At 42.4% G+C, this 23802-nt stretch overlaps 1 protein-coding gene across 5 annotated transcripts in view; it reads right to left on the reverse strand.

Annotated features, from left to right (window-relative positions):
- Rab3ip (RAB3A interacting protein) overlaps positions 1–23802 on the reverse strand; it is a 162466-nt gene that overhangs the window by 129290 nt on the left and 9374 nt on the right. For 4 of the 5 annotated variants that reach the window (XM_071609685.1, XM_071609686.1, XM_071609692.1 and 1 more), the window contains exon 2: positions 10338–10482. The exons of the other annotated variant lie outside the window; for it this stretch is intronic. In XM_071609685.1, coding sequence (XP_071465786.1) covers positions 10338–10482 — 145 coding nt within the window. The remainder of the gene's footprint in view (positions 1–10337; positions 10483–23802) is intronic. 5 annotated transcript variants of the gene reach the window in all.

Consider the following 23802-nt stretch of genomic DNA (forward strand, 5'->3'; position numbering starts at 1 on the left):
TCCCTGAGCAGATGAAGAGATTCTCTATTCATTCTAAAATAAGTTTTACCCAGCACAGACCAAGGTTGCAAAAACAAGAATTTCTTCTCATATGCCTGATTTCATTGCCTATCTAGCTCATTTTCTCCTGAGCACTGAAATGCACCTGGATGCATGGTCCCATGGCCTGGAGCCTTAGTCTTTTGGACTTGACCATTCCAAGAACAGGCTCAGCTTAACTGTAGTCTACAAGCCAGAAAATGCAGTGGGGTCCAGCCCTATTTGTTTCCTTCTCTCCCTGCTCTCCAGAGACAATGCTGCCCTGAACTGGGGTCCAAGTTCATGAAGGTAAAGGCCCACTAATGTTTTCTGTTTTCCAAGAATTTAGAGAAGACTAGTCCCTGGCAAAACAAAGACACAGCCGTTCCCTTTCCTTCTTTTATTATCTGTCAGCTTCCCGACTCATCACCTCCACTACCCTGCACATCCATTTCTAGCCCTGTTCAGCTAAGCTATAGAAAACATTTTAAACAGAATGGAGAATGGAAAATGGAAAATTTACCATAAATGTAAAGAAAAGGCTCACTTAAACATGTACCTCTTCTTTTTCAATGTTTACCCCTCTAATTTCTTTCTTCTCCAGAGAAATTGGTTCAGTCTGGAGACTTTATAGCCATACAATTTTGCTCACTGAGAATCTGTGCTGCCTGGGCAGCCGTGTGGTATAACGGAGTAAGTACTACACAACCTGCATGGGAATTCCGACTTGAACAAGCACCCATCCTCCTGGATTTCGTATTTTTGTCTGTAAAATGTGCTGTTGTCTGGATTGTATCCCCAGGCCATTGTGAGGCATTGTGAGAACGGGTGGGAGAAGATAAGGACCCCAGGCTGGGCTGTGTGGATGATAGGCAAGATCGGCATTGATCCCCTGGGATTCACCCTGAATTCATTTGGCAATTTATTCTCTGAGATTCTAATCTCTTTCTTCATGAAGCTTTTCTTTTAACGTTCACAGCATTAAGCTTCCAATTTATCAATCGTATCATTCCCTTTGGGCTTCTTTTTTCTTCCAGATGCTTCCCAACTTCCATATCTTCCTTCTCTCTGGCATATTTTATCATTCCTTCACTCGCCACAGTATCCCAGGCCTCATCACAGGGCGATGAGTTCCTCCCTAACCAATTATGCACATCCCTCAATGAAAACGTGGAAGCAGAAAAAATTAATTGCACTTGTTCTTTTCACTATAAATCTAGAGGATTTAGAACCCCTGGTTCAAGATTAGAAGACCCTCTTAGGGATTCTATTCTCCCTAAACCTGGTCTTCAGTCAGCTAATTAGGAAAAATATCTACAACTGTTTAAAAAAAAAAAAAAACTCCTAAGCAAATTATAACCTAATTCCACCTGCCCTCCCCCATCACAACCATCTACGTGATCAACAACAAACATTTCCTGATGTTCTGTGCTACAGATAGAGAAAGCCAAGGACTTACTCATTTCTTCTAAACTGTCTCAGATAGGTTCTCAATTCTGTTACACACTTTTTGTTTTTCTTAGTTCTATGAACCCTAATTTTTAGAAGTCTTTTCCACTGATATGGCCACTGAGTTGAAAGAACTAATTCAAGAACACCAGGACTGTTCTCTGATTACAAATCTTACAAAACCCAGAAGGATTCCAACCCATTGACAAAGCTTGAGCAGCTTGACCCCAAAGTTCACATCTCTCAATTCCCATCAGCACCTCCACATGTGCAGTCAGCTAGTCTCTGGCCATGGAAAGTTGAACATGAAGAACTTTTCCCTGTAAAATACAGTCTTGAATACCACATTTGCCCAAATATTCAATTAGACAGGAAGTTTTGTTTGTTTTATTTCTGAATTAGTTCAGAAATTGTCCTAAATCTTCCTTTTGCCACACTTGGATTTAGCCAGATAGTTCCCTGGAACCATCTTCTCTGAGCTTCCAGTTTTAGATTTGCCTAACAGAAGAAGAAAAGAGAATTCTGCATCTTGTATCCTGAAAACAAGAACATTTCTAAAATAGATGTTATGCAGAAATGTTGGTGTGTCCCTGGTTCTGTGTGGGTGAGTGGCTCTCAACTAGATGTGGCTTTGCACTCAGGAGACCCTTGGCAAAGTCTGGAGAGGTTTTGGTTGTCATACTGGGGGTGTTCCTGGCATCTGGTAGGTAGAGGCCAAGAGGGCTGCTCAATATCCTGCTGTGAGCAGGATAGACACCACAGCTGTCTGGCCCCAAACAGCAAGCTTAGGAAATCTGATTTAGGCTAAGGGAAAGTAGAAATGAGACAACTATCCAGGAGATTAATGATGGGAGATGAACTACGGAAAGAAATAGAACTTAAGAGAACAGATGAACCCAGCAGCTGCTAAATCCCTATTCCACACACAAGCTGTGTAGTAATCACCATTTCTCTTTTGATGCTGGAGGATCTGATATCTCAAATCCAGAGAAACTGGATTTGAAACCTGAGGTTCACTCTTAGAGAATTCCTTGGATGCTGTTACCAGTAAGAATAAGTGCCATTGCTGGCATAATAGGAATTTTTGGAGATTGTAGTTTGTTTAAAGGGTGACAATAATATATTCTGCCAAACATTATTTAAGAACCTGTACCAATGAACTTCTAGGCTATAGATAGATATACAACTGATCCATCTTCAGCTTTTTAGAATGTCTTGCTTAGGACCAAACAAATAAACTGTATCTTCTTGACAGACAATTTGGCACTTTATTTATTTATTTTTTTTATAAGAGGGATTTTTAGTAGAAAATAGTTACAATGGATAGGATGAGTTTACTTCCTTCTCATGGGCCAAACTCATAGATTCCCCGGCACATCCAAGAGAGTAGCATCAAGGAATCCATGAAGTCCTGGATGATGTCACCAGTTAGATCTTTATTCATAGTCTTTCATTAAGCCAATACTTAGTGTCAGGCATTCAGCTAAAGGTGGTTCCCCAGGAAGTTCCACTGCACCCAGTCTCCCTCACTGATTTGCAGGTCTAGTAATAAAATGCCTTCCAGAGTTCAATAATGTTTGCTGCTCTCTGTTTCTTTCATCCCCAATCCTATTCCCCCTCCTTCCTATTTTAGTTTGCTTAATGTGAAATCCTCTGTATAAACTCTGACAAAGGGTATGTGTGTCATGGTTTTGTGTGTAAGTATTGTTTTTTTTTTTTTTTTAACTATTGCTTTTATTTTATTTATTTGTTTCGTTTTTGCAGTGCTGGAGATTGAACCCAGATGTACTCTACCATTAATGTACACCCCCAACCCTTTTTATTTTTCATTTTGTAACAAGGCCTCCCTAAGTTGCTGAGCCCAGCCTTGAACTTGACATCCTCCTGCCTCAGCCTCCTGAGTCATTAGGATTACAGGTGTGTGCCACCACACCTGGTAAAGTGTTTTTAACTTACTAAATGTTTTCATATTACAGGTCTCATCTGTCTCTGTTTTTCATTCAGTACTAGGGTCTTAAGATCCCCCAATTGTGTACGTCTAATCCATTGCTTCTGACTGCTGCATACTCCAGGAAGTCTTATATCTTACCCACTTCCCCAATTGCCTCACGCCCTTCTACAGGAGTCTCTCTCTTTTTTTTCATCAATAACATTGTTTATTAATTCTGTTTTTATTTATTCTAATTAATTATATGTGACAGAATTCCTTTTGACACATTATTCATAAATGGAACATAATTTCTCATTATTCTGGTTGTACATGATGTAGAATTACACCAGTCATGTGATCATATATGCACATAGAGTAATAATGTCCAGGTGAATAGATAAAGAAAACGTGGTGTATATACATATGGAATATTACCATTAAAAAAGAATGAAATTATGGGATTTGCTGGTAAATGGATGGAGCTAGAGAATATCATGCTAAGCAAAATAAGCCAATCCCAAAGAACCAAAGGCCGCAAGTTCTCTTCTTTGCAGATGCTAATTCACAATAAAGGATGGGGAGGCCTAGGGAAGAATAGAGGTACTTTGGATTAGACAGGTGGGGGTAAAGGGAGGCGAGGGGATGTGGAGATAGGAAGGATAGTAGAATGAATCAGACATTATTACATGAGTCTCTTCTTAAATTCACAGAAGCATTTCTTCAGAGTGTGTAGACCTGAAAGTAGATTGGCTTCCCACAGAAGCACAAAAGCATCCTGCATCTTTACTCCCCACCTCAAGCTGACATCACCTCCATTTCTGATTTTTCCAGTCTAACAAGTGTAAAGTGACACCCACCTGTTGTCTAATAGGCATTTACTTATGTGGTCACAAATGCATGTGAGGATTTCTTCCTATGCTAGTTCATTCTTTCAAGATCCTCTTCTGAAAATACCTTTTCAAATTCTTTGCTCTTAAAAGGAATTCTATATTTTTTCTTGTTGATTTTTAAGAATTCCTTTGATTTTATAGAATGATAGCAGACCTTTGTTGGGTTGATACATTGCAATGGTCTTGTCCAATCCTTTGCAGGTCTGTTATAAGCATCCATGGTATCATTTGTTGAATAGAATCCTTCAATTGATTTAATTTTGTCAAGTTATTGTTTCATGCTTTTGAAGTTTTAAATAAGAAATCCTTCCCATCCCTATTGCCATGGTATTTGCCTACAGTCTTGTTCAGTTACCTTTACAACATTAGGTAGGGGGCAGTTTTATTTTTTCCACAGAATTAGCCAGTTTCTCTGCAGTCCCTCCTACTAAATTACCAGTTTATAAGTTCCATGCATTTCATGCCAATCAGAAACCCTGGTATGAAACAATTAGCCTCTGAGAGAGATGACAGGGTGGTACAAACAGAAAAAAAGATGAGCCCTAAACTCTGCAAGCTCTGGCTCCTGCCTACCAAGTACAAACCTTCTGTCTGTTGACTGGCAACTTTTCCCCCTTCAGTGCCCAGGGTGTTTAAAGTCTTTTAACACTTATCTGCACAATAGCCCACTAAAAATAGGCCATCTCTTTTATCAGAGAGACACTAAGCTACAACAGGAAAGCTTGATGCATAAGGAGCTGTTGCTGAACAAGAAACAGAGATAGTGTTACACAGAGAGTTCAGAATCCTTCCCCACTCAGAAGAAAGCAGGATCAGATCCAGAGACATGGAGTCCACAATTCAACTGCATTTAGACCCCAGATCAGCAAAAATTGAGGCACTACTCCAGGCCAGCACCACTGGGTCTGTTGGCTCCCATCTGCCCATAGAGCAGGGCTTTCCCACAGCCCCAGTACTTACTCTTGAAACAGGCTGTGCTCAGAGATGAGTGAATATTAGGTGTTTATTGCCTGTTCTTACAAATCAGCTGCCATGTGGAATGGTCACAGATGGTTTCAGAAGCAAACTAATCTCATCTTGCCCTCATTCTCAGTATTCTTCATTGCCAAAGAACAAGAGTTTCTGGAAGAGGCTCTCTCCTGGCTACCACTGATAGGTTCATTATTCCTTTTAGGGTCATCGGACCCTAAAAATTCCAAAGGGAAAGCACTCTCAAAGACTAGAAAACATTTTCAAACAAAAAAATCAGTCATTTTTTTCCCAATTGGGTGCATTCCTGTAATCCCAGTTGCTTGGGTGGCTGAGACAGGAGGTTCACAAGTTTAAAACCAGCCTCAGCAAAGGCGAGGAAATAGTCATCTCAGTGAGACCCTGTCTCTAAATAAAATACAAAATAGGGCTGGGGGTGTGGCTCAGTGGTGGATTGCCCCTGAGTTCAATCCCTGGTACAAAAAAAAAAAAAAATGGGTTTCAATTACTTTTGAAACTTAACAAAGTGGCAGATTTCTCAGTGGTGCACTCATTCACCTATTCAATGTAGTTTTGCTCCTCCTGGTCTCAATTCAGAGACTATGTGCCTCCTGGTACTCTGCAGGGAAGGAAGTTTAGCTGGCGAGAGGCCAGGTGGGATAATGCCATTATCGAGGGTAGAGTGGAATGCTCTCCTATCTCAGGAGGCAGCCATATCCCTTCCACTGGAATGTGAGCTCCATTCTCTAGCTCTTCCAACCAAAAAAAAAATTATATGAATGAATGCTTGAAGGAAAGAAAGGATAAATAAATAAAACCTAGGCTGGGATTGTAGTCAGTGGTAGAGTGCTCGTGGCACATGTGGAGGGCACTGGATTTGATCCTCAGCACCAAATAAAATAAAGATATTGTGTCCATCTACGATTAAAATAACTAAATAAATAAATAAAACCAAGTTAGCCCCAGATCCAAAGTCAAGAGACCTGAAGATCTCAATCTAATGTGACCACAGACTTCACTGTGTGGTCTCAATCAAAACTGGACTCTGGACTCCATATTTCTAAAATGAATGGTTAACTTTTGCTTTGACAGCACACCTACTACTAAAATTAGAACCATACAGATAAAGAAACTGGCGTTTAGTAAAGTGAAATAGTGTACCTATGTCACAGAACTGATAATTAGCAGAGCTGAAATTCAAAAATTCAGGTCTTCACATAAACTATCAGGCATATATATCATTTCCTTGAAGGATAGCCCAACCCTAGAGTATAGATCTCTTTTTTCAAATATTTTTTTTAGTTTTCAATGAACCTTTACTTTATTTATTTATATGCTGTGCTGAGAATCCAACCCAATACCTCACACATGATAGGCAAGTACTCTACCACTGAGCCACAACACCAGCCCCAAGTATATCTCTCCTTATAGAAGTATTCCACACAGTTACACCTGTTCTCCTTGTGACCCCTTCCTTCATTGGCAACAACCTAAACTTCTGTGTATAACATACAACTGTACCTTGTCACTAATCAGAGCTTCTTTGGCTGCTTGAAGCAAGCCTTTGGATCCAGTGCAAGATCACTGTTCCTTCTTCTGTGCACATGTGAGGTTTTTAGTTCTGTGGACTACTCTCAGAATACAGAAACCACATTAAATGTGTGGTACCTATGTGAATTTGACTGTGTGAGCTTGACAAAGGAAAGAGAAACCCTTGTTCACATGCCTAAAGAAAAGACCATCTCATATCCACCCTTCTCCCTAGGGAACATGTGCCTCAGAGTGAGTAGGAGACCACAGGTATAAATCTGACTCAGTCAGCCCCGATTCCAGCGTGCTAAGAATGATTCTGATTTTAAAGGCACACTAGAATGTTCCAAACAACTCAACTCCTAAACCCAAGCCAATCATTTCATCTGCCGCTCAGCTGAAAAACATCTACCATTCTTTATCATCCAAGCATGTGGACATCAGAAAAAGGCACTTTATTAGCCATCAGCAGGGTACCTTCCTAAGAAAGTTTTAATGGTCATTTGCAATCTATGAGGGTTCTCATATGAGCTAACTTTAGGGATTGATGCCTGCATAAGGTCAACATCCATCAGCCAAGGGTTTATACTGGGGGATCCCAAAGGATGAGTTTCCATGAAGAGAAGTGTGACAGTGGAAGTACTTAATGCAATTGTACTGAATGTGGTTTTCTTTCTTTCTTTCTTTTTCTTTCTTTCTTTCTTTCTTTTCTTGCTTTCAACAAAATAATGTTTACTAATAAGTTTGGGGTTTTTTTTACTTAGAAATCTGAGATAGATGTTCAACTTTGTGGAAAACTGGTATCTGGTGTAAATCTGATTTTCAGATAGCTCTTTTGGACCAGGACTCTCCAATTTACCACCATCTCTCCCACTCCCTATTGCCTCATACTAGGCCTGCTGCATTCACTTGTTGCCTGGGTAGCCCTAGTAGGTTTAGTGTTTTTGTTTTGTTTTGTTTTTGGTACCATGGATTGAGCTCAGGGGCACTTAACCACTGAGCTATATCCCCAGTCCTTTTTAATATTTTACTTAGAAACAGGGTCTCACTGAGTTGGTGAGGCTGGCTTTGAACTCACAATCCTCCTGCCCCAGCCTCCTGAGCTCCTGGGAATACAGGCATGCACCACTGCCCTGGCCCTACTAGGTATCTTGAGTTTGCAATTCTTTTACTGAAGCATCACTGGCTCCACAGTGAGATCCATAAATGTGGGAAAAGGAAATGTAAATGTAGAGAATTAAAGTCTCAGATCACCTTTTTACTTATTAAACTATTACTATAAACTCTCAGCAGCCCCTTCCTATCTCTCAGACATTGAATCTGTATGCTTTTTTCTTTCTGACCTGCCTCTGGTGGAATGTACAGTCTTAGTATTCTCTCTGGCTCCATAACAGTGAGAATCATCCAAGACCCAGGGACTCCCAGCACTCACCAGCCTTGCTTGACCAGCCCTTGGCACATCCCACATGACCCAGGAATTGCATGTCATTACTGTGTTATTTTCACTGGAGAAACCTGAGCCTCTTTGCTCAGGTTAGCATGCCCACAGCTGCTGTTCATGGTACCCAGCAGGCTGGTTGACACTTGCCATGGGGAGGGGCAGCCGGAAGCCATCCTGCTATTTCCATCCATCAGCCTCAGGACCCATCAGTCACTCTGAGGTCAACCCTTAGGTAACTGGCACAGAGCGCTGAACGATAGGGGCAACTGCACAGTCGGGAGATGAAAGGTCGTGGAATTTCTAAAACCAGCTTTACTCTCCTGAGGAAAAGGGCAAGCCCATAGGTGAAGGAAATAGAAGCAGCAAACCAGAGTTAGTGAACTCTGTTGGTGTGAAGAAGAGATGGCTGAAAAGAGATCAAACCCACTCACTGCTGGGAAACAAAGCTTCTAAAAGTTGTGAGGGGTCAGAAGTTGATAAGACTGTCGAGAACCCCCGAGTATAAGAGGCAGGACTGTTCCTGAGCTCTCTCCCTGACAGGAAGTGGCCAACACAAAGGCCAGAGTCACTTTCCTCAGAATATACTCCTGGGGATACTCAGGGGCCTCTGGGATGCACCCTGAGGTGTTTGAGAGCAAGAGCAGAAAGCCCAGCAATCTGGAAATGACCCTCTCCTTCAACTCTCTCAGCAACATCCAAGTGGCCTGGCCCCAGCCTTCTGGGCAATTCTCTGCAGCTGCCAGCCTCCACTACCCAAGGCTCAGGGTTGATGCCACCCCTGAACACAGCATCTGCATATCCCATTCAGTGTGACCCCAATTAAACACATAGTAAAATTCAAATACAAACATGGCTCCTAGGATTCAGAGCTCTCTAGAGTTGGGGACACCTAGAACTTAAAACTGCTCGTGCACATGATTCCATCCCTCAGGGCCTCCTACAAACCACAGAGCTCACAAGGGGTTGCATGGGCATCTCTGCCACCCTGACATGCTGTGGCTGGTACCCAAAGGTTGAAGATGATCAACAACCATAACAGTTTCCTGCCATTCCGAATATACCAGGAGCAGAGAAAGCAGAAAGCTCTTGATTTCATTTTACTTTCCATGCTTAAAACCAGACTTCAAAGGCAGCCTAGTCCATCTTTGTCAGGAGGAAAAGGCTTTGAACACACATGATAAGAAATGTGAGCTTTGGGGAGCTGGGATCATTGCCCAGTGGTAGAGCGCTTGCCTAGAATGTGTGAGGCACTGGGTTTGATTCTCAGCACAACATATAAATAAATAATAACATCCATTGACAACTAAAAACAATGTGAGCTTTGGACTCAGATTGAATGGGTCACATCCTGGAGCACCCTTTCCTTAGTACAAGTAATTTAACCTCTCTATGACTTGGTTTCCTTACAGATAAAATGGGAATGGAGTCATATCTGTTATTGTGGGTATTAAATGAGTTCATATAGAGAACCAGGTATGGTGGCACACACCTGTAATCCCAGCAACTCAGGAGGTTGAGTTAGGAGGATTTCTAGTTCAAGGCCAACCTGAGCAACTTGAGCAACTTAGCAAGCTCCTGTCTAAAAATAAATTTAAAAAAGGACTGGGAATGTAGCTCAGTGATAAAGCATCCCTGTGTTCAAAAAGAAAAGAAATTAGTTAATACACACAAAACTCAAAGCACATTGCCTATCATATAGCAAACACTTATTAATATTTGCTACTAACTTTATATCATCATATTATAAAGTAGTATAGTGATTAAGAGCCAAGGCTCTGTGTTCTATTCACACTCAGTGTGAAACAGTGACAAGTAACCTGATGTCCCTTAGCCACAATTTCATCAACTACAATTTGGCATTAAATTGGCCAGGACCTACCTCCCTGGGTTTTTAAGATATTAAATAAAATTATGCATATAAAAGAAATAACACAGAGTCTCATGCAAAGTTATGGCTTACTAATTGTTAACTATTTGTTGTATTGGTTAACAAAATGGGCCTGACTTTAGAGCAAAAATAAGATTTGAGAATTAATAGTTCTTCCCTAAAGGCATGAAAATTACTATTTTGCTGAATCAAATTATATGCATAATTTCGTAAATTTCTTACCTTGGACCAATTTGGCAAAACATCGCGTAGCAAACTCCGCAAGGCAGAGGTTTCTCAGGAGGCCAGACCCAGCCTGCCTGCAGGGGGCAGCACTTTAGCATGCTAAGTTTTTTAATCCCCAGAGCAACCTTCCAGTTAAATCCATCTGAAAACAAGGGTAGAATCATGAAATCAAGTTCATCCCTGAGGGTGACCAAAGTTTCCAGATGCATTTGACGTTGCCTCTGGGGAAAATTTGGGACGTAGGACTGGGAGTAGTCAGAGCCACCCCTAGGCTTTTGGGGAAAGGGCCTCTCTCTGTAAACAATTTGAGTCAGCCCAAATCAGCATGTCCACTCAGAAAAACCACACAGTCTCGCTCTCCAGGCAGGAACTTCTTGGAACCAGAACCTGGCCATGGCATGCAGAACAATGCCAGAAGTCTCAGGGCACCTTGACCGGACTGTGCTGCACCCCTACCCCAGTCCCAGACACAGGGAGGGACTTGAACATTAGAAACTTAGAGGGAAAGAGCTCCAAAATCACAGAGGGGCCTGGGGTGGGAACCAATTATTTAGGGGCAGGGATCTTGTATCCTGGGTATAAGGTGATAGAGGGGAAAGTAGAGGCAGGAAGCACCTGGTGGAGTGGGAAAAAAGGGATAGGCAAAATGGGGAGGTGGGTCCCACATGACCTCCCCTAGGCCCACTCAGCAACCCCAATGCTCTCCTTAAATTCTGAACAGCAAGCCAAACCACCCCCACTAATCCAAGGGCAGGTGTTACCAGATCAGGATTAAGAACAATCCCAGCACACACACATTATTTCTTAAAACAACTGCTAATGTTTAAAAGCCCTTCCAAATGGATGGCTCACCAAAGTCAGAATCCAAGAAATGGGCAGCTGAGGGTCTCATGAGGAAGGGAAAATGACGTGACAAAGATGAGCAAGTCATCTGAGATCAGGGTGTTGACACAACAGTTCTCTCCCAGGTGCATCTGGGGACATGGTCAGGTCGACAAATGCTAAGTCAAAATTTTGAGACCAAGAAATCTCTGAAATAAAGAGTTGATTGAGCTGTTACAGATGCTGGCTGAAAGATGTTGGATGGCGGGCTGGGATTGTGGCTCAGTGGTAGAGCACTTGCCTAGCACGTTCGAGGCCCTGGGTTTGATCCTCAGCACCACATAAAAATAAATAAAATAAAGATATTGTGTCCAACTACAACTAAAAAATATTTTTTTTAAATATTTATTTTTTAGTTGCAGTTGGACACAATACCTTTATTTGTTTGTATGTGGTGCTGAGGATCGAACCCAGGGCCTCGTGCCCGCTAGGCAAGCGCGCTACCACTGAGCCACAACGCCAGCCCAAGTAAAAAATAAATATTAAAAAAAAAAAAGAAAGAAAGATGATGGATGGACGCAGTCCTGGGACAAATTCTCTAAGCCACCAGCATGGCCAGATAGAAACTGGAGAAGTGTCCACTGAACCTAAAGGGTCAGGATTTTAGTAATGGAATTTGGGGGAAAAGAAACAAATTGTTTACACTGAAGAAACGGTTTACATTAGCTATGCATAAGAGAAATGGGACAGTGGGAAGCGGGAACAGGCCTGGGATAGGAAACTTGTCCATAAAGAGAGGATTTTGCTACTTCTTGGCTGTTGGTTCCAAAAACAGAATGCAGTGTGGTACTGAAGTGTGATCGTCAGCATGCAAGAAGGGCAATGTTCAGAGTTTTTTGTTTTGATGTTGGGGTTTTTGTTTTGTTTTGTTTGCATTTTCTTTGTTGAATGAAAATGAACTTCTCTTATCTCTTTCCTCTCCACAGTCTCTGACCTGTAACTTAACTCAGAACATCTCAGACTTTTCTGAGATGGACCAGGAAGGGAACAGAGAAAGTGAGGCTGCCAATAAAAGTATAACACAGCAGCAGCCTATGCAGAGACAGGGAGCTTAATACTTCATGCTCATCTTGGGCCCATCAGCTCCAGCTGGTCCTCTCATTTCAAATCAATGGGAAATGATGGGATGGAGAGCTCTTCATTTGCAGGACATCAAGGAACAGACCTCAGAGTTGCTGAGGCTCCAGGCTGTTAGAGTGAATGCTTTTGTTACCAGCAGAGTTGGGATCAGGTTCATATTCCACAGAGTCAAAGAATGAACGCCATGAACTCCACCAAGGTAAGCAAGAACAGGAATTTTATTTAAGGTGAGAAAAAGACAGAACTCCCAGCACAATAGGCCTGGAAGGGGCAAGTGTGCCATCTAAGTCTTACAACTTTAAAAGGGACATAAGGGAAAGTTGATAGTTCCTCTTGATTGGTTTCAATTGTCCCCTGGTGGGCACGGGCCAGATTATGCCATTGCTCACTGTGAGATGGAGATTTGTGCACTTTGAGAAACAAAAACTGTTTTAGGACATGCCAGACATGTTAAAATGGCTGTCCCAGCCAGGCACAGTGGTGGACGTCTGTAATACCAGTGGTACAGGAGGCTGAAACAGGAGGATCATGAGTTCAAAGCCAGCCTCAGCAACCGTGAGATGCTAAGCAACTAATTGAAACCCTGTCTCAATTATAATAAATAAAATACAAAATAGGGCTGGGGATGTGGCTCAATGGTTGAGTGCCACCAAGTTCAAACTCTAGTACCCCCCTAAAAAAAGAATGGCTGTCCCCATACCTGCCCTCTTATTGGTGTTTGCTGTCCCTTTCTACCCTCCATTGCCTATCATTTTCTGTCTCATTCCCCCCTGATAAGGGGAATTGGGCAATGACTGCCCTAGCTGCTTCAAGCTGAGAGGAGGTATGGAGGAGTAAAATATCCAGGTTTCCCTTTCAGGGATGATCAGGTTGATCGGGTTCATTGTAGAAGCCATCTTGGAACAACCATTCAGTAACTGCTTCCTGCTTTAAGGAGCATTGAGAAGCAGCAACAAGGGTTTTCTGTGGCCAGGGGTCCCTGATAGATGTGAGGTTCCTTTGGTCTAAGAGGAAGAGATTTTGTTGTTGATAAGAGACAGGTGTTTGTTTAGTGAGTGCAGTTTTGATTAATCTCTGAATGCAGCACCCTACCATGGTTAATACCCCATGCGCTATGATTAAAAAGTCACCATGGTGGGGCTGAGGCTGTAGCTCAGTGGCAGAGCTCTTGCCTAGCATGTGGGAGGCACTGGGTTCAATCCTAAGCACCACAGAAAAATAAACAAACAAAGGCATTCTGTCCATCTACAACTACAAAAAAAAAAAAAAAAGTCACCATGGCATATCCAGCTTTGGGTTCTTCCATAAAAGAACTTCCATCCAAGTACATAATGAGATCTGGATTGGATATGGGAAAACTTGAGAGGCCTCCCCCAGCTGAGTAATCTATGGCTAAGGTTTGTTGACAATCATGTTCAAGGTTTCCTTCTGGTGATTCTGGAAGAAAGGTGGCTGGGTTTTAATTTGAGCAAGTTTTTACTTGAGCCACTGGCCCTCCTAGGAGCAAGGCCCGGTATTTGAGAAGGCAACTCTCTGAGAGCTATGATCCCCCTTTAGCATTCAGAATTCCTGAAAAGTGAGAAGTGCACACAATAAGATGCCTTCCTAGGGTTATCTTAATTGCCTCAGCGACCAGCAAGACTGCTGCAGTCACCACTTCGGGCAGCAGCGCCATCCTTGAGATACCATATCAAGCTCTTTGCCAAAATATGCTCCTGGCTGTTGAGCTCGCCCACTCCTTTGTGTTATCACCCCTAAGTCCATTCCTCCCCTTTTAGTCACAAACAGATTAAATTTTTGTTCTGTAACAAGCTGAGAGCAGGAGCTTGAAGTAAGGCCTCTTTTAGGGCTTTGAAATCTTTAACATACTCTGGGCAGCTGTCCATCAACACTGGGTTTCTTTGAGGAGTCGATAAAGGGGCCTGGATATCTCTCCATACCCAGGGATCCAATGCCTGCACTATCCAGTTATCCCCAGGAATCCTCCAAGTTGCCCTATGTTCTGGGTAGAGGGTATCGTCCTATAGGTACAATCCTTTCTTCTCCTATTCTGCAGATTCCCTGAGACAATTGTAATCCTAGACATTGAACCTGTGGTTGGCATACTTGGGCTTTCTTTTTTGAGGCCTTATATCCTCTGTCAGCTAAGTAATTCAGGAGCTTTGTAGTAACCATTTGACATTCCTTCTGGGTGATAGCGCATAGGAGGATGTCATCTACATATTGCAAGAAGGTTACAGATGACCTGTCCTTGAGTTCTGCTAGATGCCTGGTGAAGACCTGCTCATATAAATGGGGACTATGTCTACCCTTGGTGTAACACTGTCCATGTCAGTTGAGATCCACTGCCTGGCTCCTCAAAAGCAAACAGGGGCTGGGATTGTGGCTCAGCGGTAGATTGCTTGCCTCCCATGTGTGAGACCCTGGGTTCAATCCTCAGCACCACATAAAAATAAATAGGTGAAATAAAGGTATTCGTCCAACTACAACTAAAATATAAATATTTTTTAAAAAAACAGATATTGTGACTGATTGTCCAGGGGTACACAGAAAAAGGCATCCTTTAAATCTAATACAATAAAGCAAGCAGTGGCAGCTGGGATCTCAGATAACAAAGTATAAGGATTGGGCATCACAAGATGAAGAGGGATGACTGTTTCATTAATTATCCTGAGATCTTGACTAGGCACCATCCCCCACTTGGTTTCTGGACTCCAAAAATGGGCGCATTGCAGGGGCTATTCCAAACTACCAAGAGTCCCCATTGTTTGAGGTTTTGAATGATCTCCAGTAACCTCTCTGCCTTTGGGTGCAGGGGTTCTGTCCCTGGTGTGGGAAGACATTGGGGTCCTTCAAAGTTACTTTAACTGGAACTGCCTCTATGCTCACCCGATTTTTCCCTCAGTGGCCCACACTTCAGGGTTTATATCACATTCTAATAAAAGTAGGCATAGTGGACCCTTGGGTCCCAAATTCATGGTGATGGAGGCCTGAAGTTTTGAGAGTATATCTGTTCCCAAAAAAGGAGTAGTGCACTCTGGGACTATCAGGAATGCATGAGAAAACATCACCCCATACCATTCACAACAGGGGAGCAAAATGTCTAGCGGTAGGCCATCCAGACCCTCGCACAGCCATAGTATCAGAGGAAAGGAGTCCAGGGTAAGAGAGAAACATGGAGAAGGTGGCTCCAGTGTCCAGAAGGAAACTGACCTTTTGGTTCCCTACTGAGAAGCATACCCAGGGTTCATGCATAATAATGGTAGTGATGGGAGGCATTAAGGTTGACCCTGGACCCCTTCAGGACTTGGGGGAATCTGGCCCTATGAGCCTTCACCCTCAAGGACATTCATTCCCCCATTGCCTTGACAGATAGGACAGGGCCTTGATGGGGGTCACTCAACCTGTTGACATTCTATCGCAGTGGACAAAAAATGCGACATCCGCAGTCAAGGTAGAGATAAAGAATGTCCATGCGCTTCTTCCCTTTTCAATGTTTTATTTACTCAAATCACTTAAGACAATTTCACACTATAGGTTCTTAATCAAGGGATGACAATCCTTAATGCTGGGCATTGCAATAATCAGAATCAATTCAAAGCAAACAATTCTAAGTTAGTTCTAAGCACTGCAAACACACTTAACATGTCAGACCTATTACAGACATTCCCTCTGCATGCTAAGCTTAAGTGCTAGATTTTAAAGTCTTAAGTCTTAGATCTTAAGTCCAGCAGATGCTCATTCACTCAGACCACAGTGACCAAGTCTGGAACCAATAGAGGCTTCTCCCAGGGTGGAGTTGACGGCTGGCTGAGGAGACGGTCATAAGGAGAAATCCTTTTCTCACCAGAGTCAAGAGGCTGCTGTAGAGTTTGAGAGAAGTGAGGACGACACAGAGAATCAGGCAAATGAGAAGAGTTGGGATGTCAGTCCAGGTCCTCACCAGGCTCTCAGGCTTGTGTGCATCAGTGTCGGCTGGTTGAATGTCTATTCATTTGCTCCAATATTTACATTAAATTTTTGGAGTTTCTGCCCACCCTTTGGGTCCCTATCAGCTATTACCAGGTTTCTTAGTGACATCTTTCATTCTTAGAATCAGGAAATGTGGTTTGATGATTTCCTCCCTGATATCACACTTCTAACTCTTATCAGACATGGGACTTCATCCTGACTCTTACCCAGGTTGTGGAAAGTGACTTGCTTTTATCAGACTACGCCTGATTGACATATTGAAGGGCTCTGTGGCTTGCCTGGTGAGACTGCAGGTTTATTTTAAAATGGAGTTACTTAGGCTAAGGTCCTTCTTAGGTTAAGGCCATTCTTACATATTCCCTTTGGTAATGTCCCTCCTTTCCACAGCAGAAACAGTTTCCTTTTATGATTCAAGGTCCATCCCAATTACCTCCTTAACACCCTGAAAGCTTGCTCCCTTTAGGGCCATGACTAGTACTTCAGCCTTCCTTCTCGATCTACATTCCCTTTCCTTCCTCCCCTCCTGATCCTTTAAAGACAGATGTTGCAAGCCCAAGGATATCACCTAAGGACTGATCAGGGTCATATGCCAATTTTTGTAACTTCTTCCAAATGTCTGGGGTCAACTTAATAAAATTTATCCTTTAAAACAATGTGACCCTCTGTGGATTCAGGATTCATTGTGGTGTGCTTTATCAATGCCTCCTTGAGTTTCTCCAGAAAGGTTGCAGGATTCTCCTGATGTATTTCAGATATCTTAGAGTAATTGATAGGCTTCTACCTTGACCTTTAGATATCTTAGAGTAATTGATAGGCTTCTACCTTGACCTTCTGAGACCTACAAGGACCAGAGCCTGATTTCCACTCATCCTGTTCAACCCTGGGATCATTCCTAGGAACCGCCAGTGCTTTACACAGATAATTAGATTTACTCCTAGTCTGTGCTGCAGGGGCATGGCTGAGATGCACATCATCTCCAAAATGCTCAGCTGCCTTTAAGACACTCTTTTTCATTAGAGGTCAAAGTTTGGTTAAGCAGTAACATAGTATGTTTTCAGGTAAGACTGAACACCTGACATAAGTTTTGAAACACCTCAATGTATTTATCTAGATACTCTGAGAACTTCCCTAAGTCCACCTTTATTTGCTTCAGGTCTTGAAGGGAAAAAAGTAACATGAACCTTGGTTGGCCCAAATTCCCCTCCTGATATTTCCTGAAGGGGTAGTATGTTTTGTCCTCCTCTTGGGGTGGATGATGGGGGTCCTGGGTAGGGAGGACATGAGGGAGGTTATAAGTAGGGGTTGGGAATTCTTGGGATTTCTCTGGGTTTTCTACCCTGGAAGGTGTCTCTTTAGATTTCTTTTCCGTCATGGCAGCAATCATAGCTGGGTCTGGCTTATGCTGCTGTCATAATTTGGGGTTCTCTCCAAGAGCAAAAAAGGCCTGAACATAGGGGACCTCAGACCATTTTCCTCCTTCTTATAAACAAACTAAGCTGCAAGAGAGTATTAAAGTTTATACTTCCCTCTGGCGGCCATGATTCTCCGTTGGACAGTTTGTATTGCAGCCATGCCTGACAGCAGGAGAAAATCAGGTACTTTTCCCAAGTGTCTGTGGATCAAACTTGTCTCAGTTTTTCAGCAGGAAGCCTAGTGGTGAGTGTGGCACTTCCTTTGAGGCTGAAGCTCCCACCTGGATGAGAGAAACAACTCAGGTGCCTATGCCAGAAGAACTGCCCCCTGTCATAGGGCTGACTCCCTGAATGAGCTTCTCCATGGTTAGCAACTCTAACTCTACATGATTTGCTGGATTTATTGCCTCCTTACCAACTAAGTTGCACAGGTCTTTGGTTTCACATGACAAAGACCCTAGGGGACCAGACTTAGTGGAACTTACTGGTCTCCCCTGGCTACTATTGATTGACTTTCCAGATATAATGGCTGATAATTAAATGTCTGCTCACAGTGGGATGTATTCCTATATCCTACATCAACAAAATTGGTGAGCCTAGTGAGTATAAACTCGCCTTCTTTCAAGCTAGGTCTGAGGAGACTGTATAAGGTCAGGGTCATCAAGGACAAAGGATCATTCTAAAGGGGTTTTTCATCTATAATCTGAATCCAAAGAGTCCCAGTAGAACAAAAAGGACAGGTTGTCTCAAAGGATTTGCTGCCTTCCTCATGGAGAAATTTGAGGAAGAAGTTAACAGGCTATGAGCCCAGTGGGCTTGGAGATACCCAGCGGGACAAAGTGCAGCTTCCTCCAAGGGGTTGGGGGTGAGAATGTGTCTCCCTAGTTCCCTTAGGAGCCTCCCCTTCCCTTCAGGTAAAGAAATTGGGGAGTCCTCTGGGGGCACAGAAACAACAACAGGGTGTCCTTGGCAAGTCTGCGGCCTTTCAATATGTGGAGGAGGCAGCCCAAATCCATTCCTAAAAACCACTCTGCATAGTATACGCCTCTTCTGTGAGGAGGAAAGCACTCAGGAGGATCTAGTTTGAGGGAGGAGGGATGGGTGGCTCATATGCAGGTGCCAGCCTAGCAGAACATTGGCTCAGCACCATGATCAACCAACTACCATGAGATACCCCAAGGAGCTATCGGGAAATGGGGCCAGAAGAGGAGCCTTTGAGAGTCACCAAAGAGCAGCCTCGGTCAGGATCTCACAGTTACCTCCCAACTTCACCCAAATCCTTGCATCCAAAGGCAGGCCAGGAGTGGGGACCACTGTCTACTTGCTCCAGGCACACCCTGAGTCAAGAAAGAAAAGTAAGAAACAGCTCCATAGAGTCCAGCGTGCCTGACCCACAGGGCAGGTGATTGGGAACTACAGAAACTGAGGAACCTGTCACCTGAGACTTGAGACAGGCAGCCACACTAATCGCTTTGAAGTGGCTGGTGGGTGCCCAGTTTTCCTCAAAAAGATAGTGAAGGCAAAGAGTGTTAGGGGCAAATAACTTACCTCTATGGGGGTTGGGGATCCCAGACGAGCCCCTAATGTTACCATCAGGAATCAGAATCCTTCTCCCAACCATTTCCCAGCCTCACTTTGTTCTTTCCTTTTGTGGGCAACTATTTCCAGCCACATATTTCAGTTCTACCAATGGTAGAAAAGTAAAGCATAAATATTAGTTACTATGTGATGGTCAATTTTATGTGTCAAATAGGCTGGACCATGATGTCCAAATAGCCAAGTCAAATATTGATCTAATATTTATTTTCATACAACTCTTATATTATAGGAAAGGTAAGGAGTTAAAAAGGAAAATAGGAGGACTAAAGATGGAAACAAATTATTTTCCACTAAGATAGCAATCTTCAGCACTGGCTCCAGATGGTAGAATTTATTCTACACCAAGAGCTAGGACATTTGGTAAATAAACAAAAAGATAATGTTAGTTGAAAAAGAACCAGGCAAATCAATATCATCTTGCACACTGAATTCATAATAAAATGTTAGCATTGACTAAGGAACTCAAAGTATGTTTCATCTACTTCCTCCGCATTTCAGATGATGACTCAAAGGCTCAAGGCTGAAAAGTGGCTGGCACAAGGACACATTGAGTCCTGGGAGAGCTGAGAGAGAACAAAGTTCTTCAGAATATACACCCCTGCCTCCTACAGTCTAGTCCTACAATTAACCCTACAATTTGAGTAGGTCACAACACCTGTGATGCTGCACTATTGCCCTAGTTCAGGCTGCTATAACAAAATACCAATGACTGGGAGTTGGGGAGCTTGTAAACAACAAAAATGATTTTCTTCCGGTGCTGGAGGCTAGAAAGTCCAAAACTAAGGGGCTGGCAGATTTGGTGTCTGACAAGGGACCATTTTCTGACTTGTAGACCACATCACCTAATAGTATCACCTGGTGGACAATTTCACTGTCTTCCTTCTTTTAGAAGGGCACTAATTTCATGACAGGGGCCCCACCCTCATGACCTCATATAACCCTAATCATCTCCCAAGGCCCGATCTCCAAATACCAAAACACTGGGAATTAGTGTTTCAACATATGAATTTAAGAAGAAAATAAAGATTCAGTCCATAGCAATTACAAATTGCAAAATCAGTAACCCTCTTTCTAAAAATATGCCACTTTCCCTCTAAAAACTGGAACAAGAAAGGGATGCCCTCTTTCACCACTTTTAGTCAATATAGTCCTAGAAACTCTAGCCAGAGCAATTAGACAGAAGAAAGAAATTTAAGGTATATGAATAGGAAAAGAAGAACTCAAACTATCCTTATTGGCAACGACATGATTCTATATTTAGAAGACCCAAAAAACTTCATCTGAAACTTCTAGAACTCATAAATGAATTCAGGAGAGTAGCAGGATATAAGAATAAAAACCATAAATCAATTGTGTTCCTCTACATCAGTGACGAACCAACTGAAAAAGAAATTAAGAAATCTATCCCATTCACAATAGCCTCAAAAAAATTTTTTTTAATCACTCTAACAAAAGAGGTTAATGACCTCCACGATGAAAACTATAGAATGCTAAAGAAAGAAACTGACGGTATTATTAAAAGACCTTACAAGATGGAAAGATCTCCCATGTTCTTGGATAGGCAGAATTAATATTGTCAAAATGGCCATACTACCAAAAGCACTATACAGATTTAGTGCAATTCCATTAAAATTCCAAGGAGGTTCTTCATAGAAATAGAAAAAGCAGTCATGAAATTCATTTGGAAAAATAAGAGGCCCAGAATAGCCAAAGCAATCCTCAGCAAGTAAAGTGAAGCAGGAGACATCACGATACCAGACCTTAAACTATACTACAGAACCCATAGTAACAAAAATGGCATGGTAATGACACCAGAATAGACACATAGACCATGTCTGTTTTGGTTCAGAAAAGAAGACACAGAGACAAACCACATAAATACAGTTATCTCATACCAGACAAACATACCAAAAACATTCACTGGAAAAAGACAGCCATCTTATCTTAATTCATTTCATCACCCTTTTTGGCCTCATTTTCTTTGTTTTTTTCTTTTAATATTTATTTTTTAGTTGTACTTGGACACAATACCTTTATTTTATTTATTTATCTTTATGTGTTGCTGAGGATCAAACCCAGGGGCTCCCATGTGCTAGGTGAGCGCTCTACCCCTGAGCCACAACCCCAGTCTACTTGACCTCATTTTCATTGAGGTATATAATACCTCACTTTTTGCAAGGAATCAGATTTCTAGCCTCCCTGTCATGCCCAGAATGTGCTGGCAATATGGGGGCAAGAAAACTCTACCTCCTTTCCTAAATTCGGTGCTTTTCATGGATTATGCCAATCTAGATAGAGGAACCCTTGGCACTGGCTGGACCAGTGGCAGGGAATCTTCCTGATGTTCTGAACAGAACCCATGCTCTGTTAGGGCAAAGCAGCAGGGCACAGAATAACAGGCCACAACTGGGCAAGCATACTGACAGCAGTGACCCACCCCAAACTCCCATCTACCCCACAGCACTCCTTCTCCATAGGATCTTGTCCTGTGGCCTTAATGCTTCTTCCAGAGGGCAACGGCTTTCTGGAAAGACTCAGAAAAGCAGAAATTTCCTGTCAATTCAGATTGTTTGAGATATGTTGTTTTGGGCTAAAGGACTCCTGCGAGAGACTCTTCCTTAGTCTCATCAGGGTTTTTAGAAAATAGGTGGGTGGGTGCCAGGACCTTGGGTCAGGGCACAGAGATCTTGGGACTTGAGACCCACAGGCACCAAGGAGTTGAAGAGGTTACAATGTGGAATGCCAGGATTCCAAGACACCCTACCTCCCATCAAACAACTCAGCGTGAGCCGTGAGAACTAGAGGTGTGTCCTGGTTCAGCCGGTGTATACACCTGGGACTGAGTACCAGAGATGGTCCATCGGTCCTGTAGGCCATCAGCTGTGGCCAGTAACCCTGTGCTTATCTGGATTCACATCTCCTTATCCACTGGCCCCAAATGTCTTACCATGTAAGAAAAAAAGGATGTAACCACCATCTCCGCTCCCACAATGTCACCCAGCAGCAGCTGGCAGAACCAGTTGTAGTCTTCTTTTGTGTGCAGTGCTCAGGATACAGCAGGACCTTTAGCTAAGCTTGATAATAATCACTCTACCTTTATTGGGTCCTTATTATGTTTTATGCATTAGAAGAGATGTGCATGCTTTGTTTTAATCAACATAGCAATCCTGAACTCAACTATCAAGTATCCCAAACATTAGTACTGCTAAATATTCATTGGTTTTACATGGTGACAGATGAATTTGGAAAATGCAGATAGTCTAAACTAATATAAATTGTAATTTTCCAAGAAAGGCATTCACATGGTAGAATTTTCCAAACTTACTTAATCATGGAGCAACTTGGAGTAACTGGGTATTTTAATTAACACAAATTTGAAGCTTGAGCAGATGGTATACAAGTGAACCAACATAAAACATGGTGTCCTATGAGGAGTGGTCTAAGAAGCATTTAGAAGTAGGTAGAGTTTAAGCCACCATGGTGGAACTCATGCCATTGTCTTAGAAAATAAACACTCATGACATACATGGATGGCCGGTGATTCCTGAAGGTAGCTCTGGTTTATTCTTAGAAGTGTGGCATCTACTTTAAAACTCTCCAAAGAAGTCTGTGATGATATCACAGGAACAAGGAGCTTCATCTGCTTTTAACTCCCAGTCACAGGTGCAAGATAGAAAGATGCTGAGCCTCTGAGATGTTCCCAGGCTCCCCCTCTGCTGTGTACACCTTCTCCCAGAATGTGGAAGGCTCTTCCCTGAGTGCAGCAGCCCATGAAGCCCAGGACCAAAGCCACTAGTATATTGACACCCCAGGACCCGTACAAACTGCAATCTAACCCTCCTTCTGTTTGTTTTTTTTTTTTAATTTGTGTCCTAAACACACCCTTCTTTCCTTTTCTCCTTGATATCATCAAAATATTTCAGTATGTTTTCACAGCATTTATACATCTTCTATACAACCTCACAGTCATTCCACCAAATGCCCTTTGAAGAATTCCCATTTGTGATTAAAATATTTCACATCTTTTTAAATCTCTAGTGATTCCGATCAGATTAAAATTGACCATATGTTTAGAACTTGTGACAGACGGGTCAGGTAGGAAATTTCTTTTCATATCATATAATGTAAAGGTAGCTTTAGTTAAACTTAACATTTCCTAAAAACAAGGCTTACTTTGAATATATTGTAATAACATTATTATAAATCATCATTTATTTGTTAAATTATATACATGAATACATGCAGAATGGTGGCAAGCCTGGGTCTGAGCAATATCCAACTTATACCTTAAGTTGAGTCTTTAGTCCTGTCAGAGGGACCTATTACTGCCCATGTTTCATTTTTGTGAAGAAGAGACTCAAGGAGGTTAAAGCAAGAATTATAGCTCCCATAGCCTAGCTTCCAGAGTCTTCAGTGTTAACAAGGAATTCTTTTACCATTTTTAGAGCTTAATTGCCATTTGTAGGACCATGGGCTTGAGAAGCATATTGCATTTTCAACTGAAATAGCACGAGGCC

Source organism: Marmota flaviventris, chromosome 3 (assembly GCF_047511675.1).
Source record: "Marmota flaviventris isolate mMarFla1 chromosome 3, mMarFla1.hap1, whole genome shotgun sequence".
Classification (NCBI taxonomy): domain Eukaryota; kingdom Metazoa; phylum Chordata; class Mammalia; order Rodentia; family Sciuridae; genus Marmota; species Marmota flaviventris.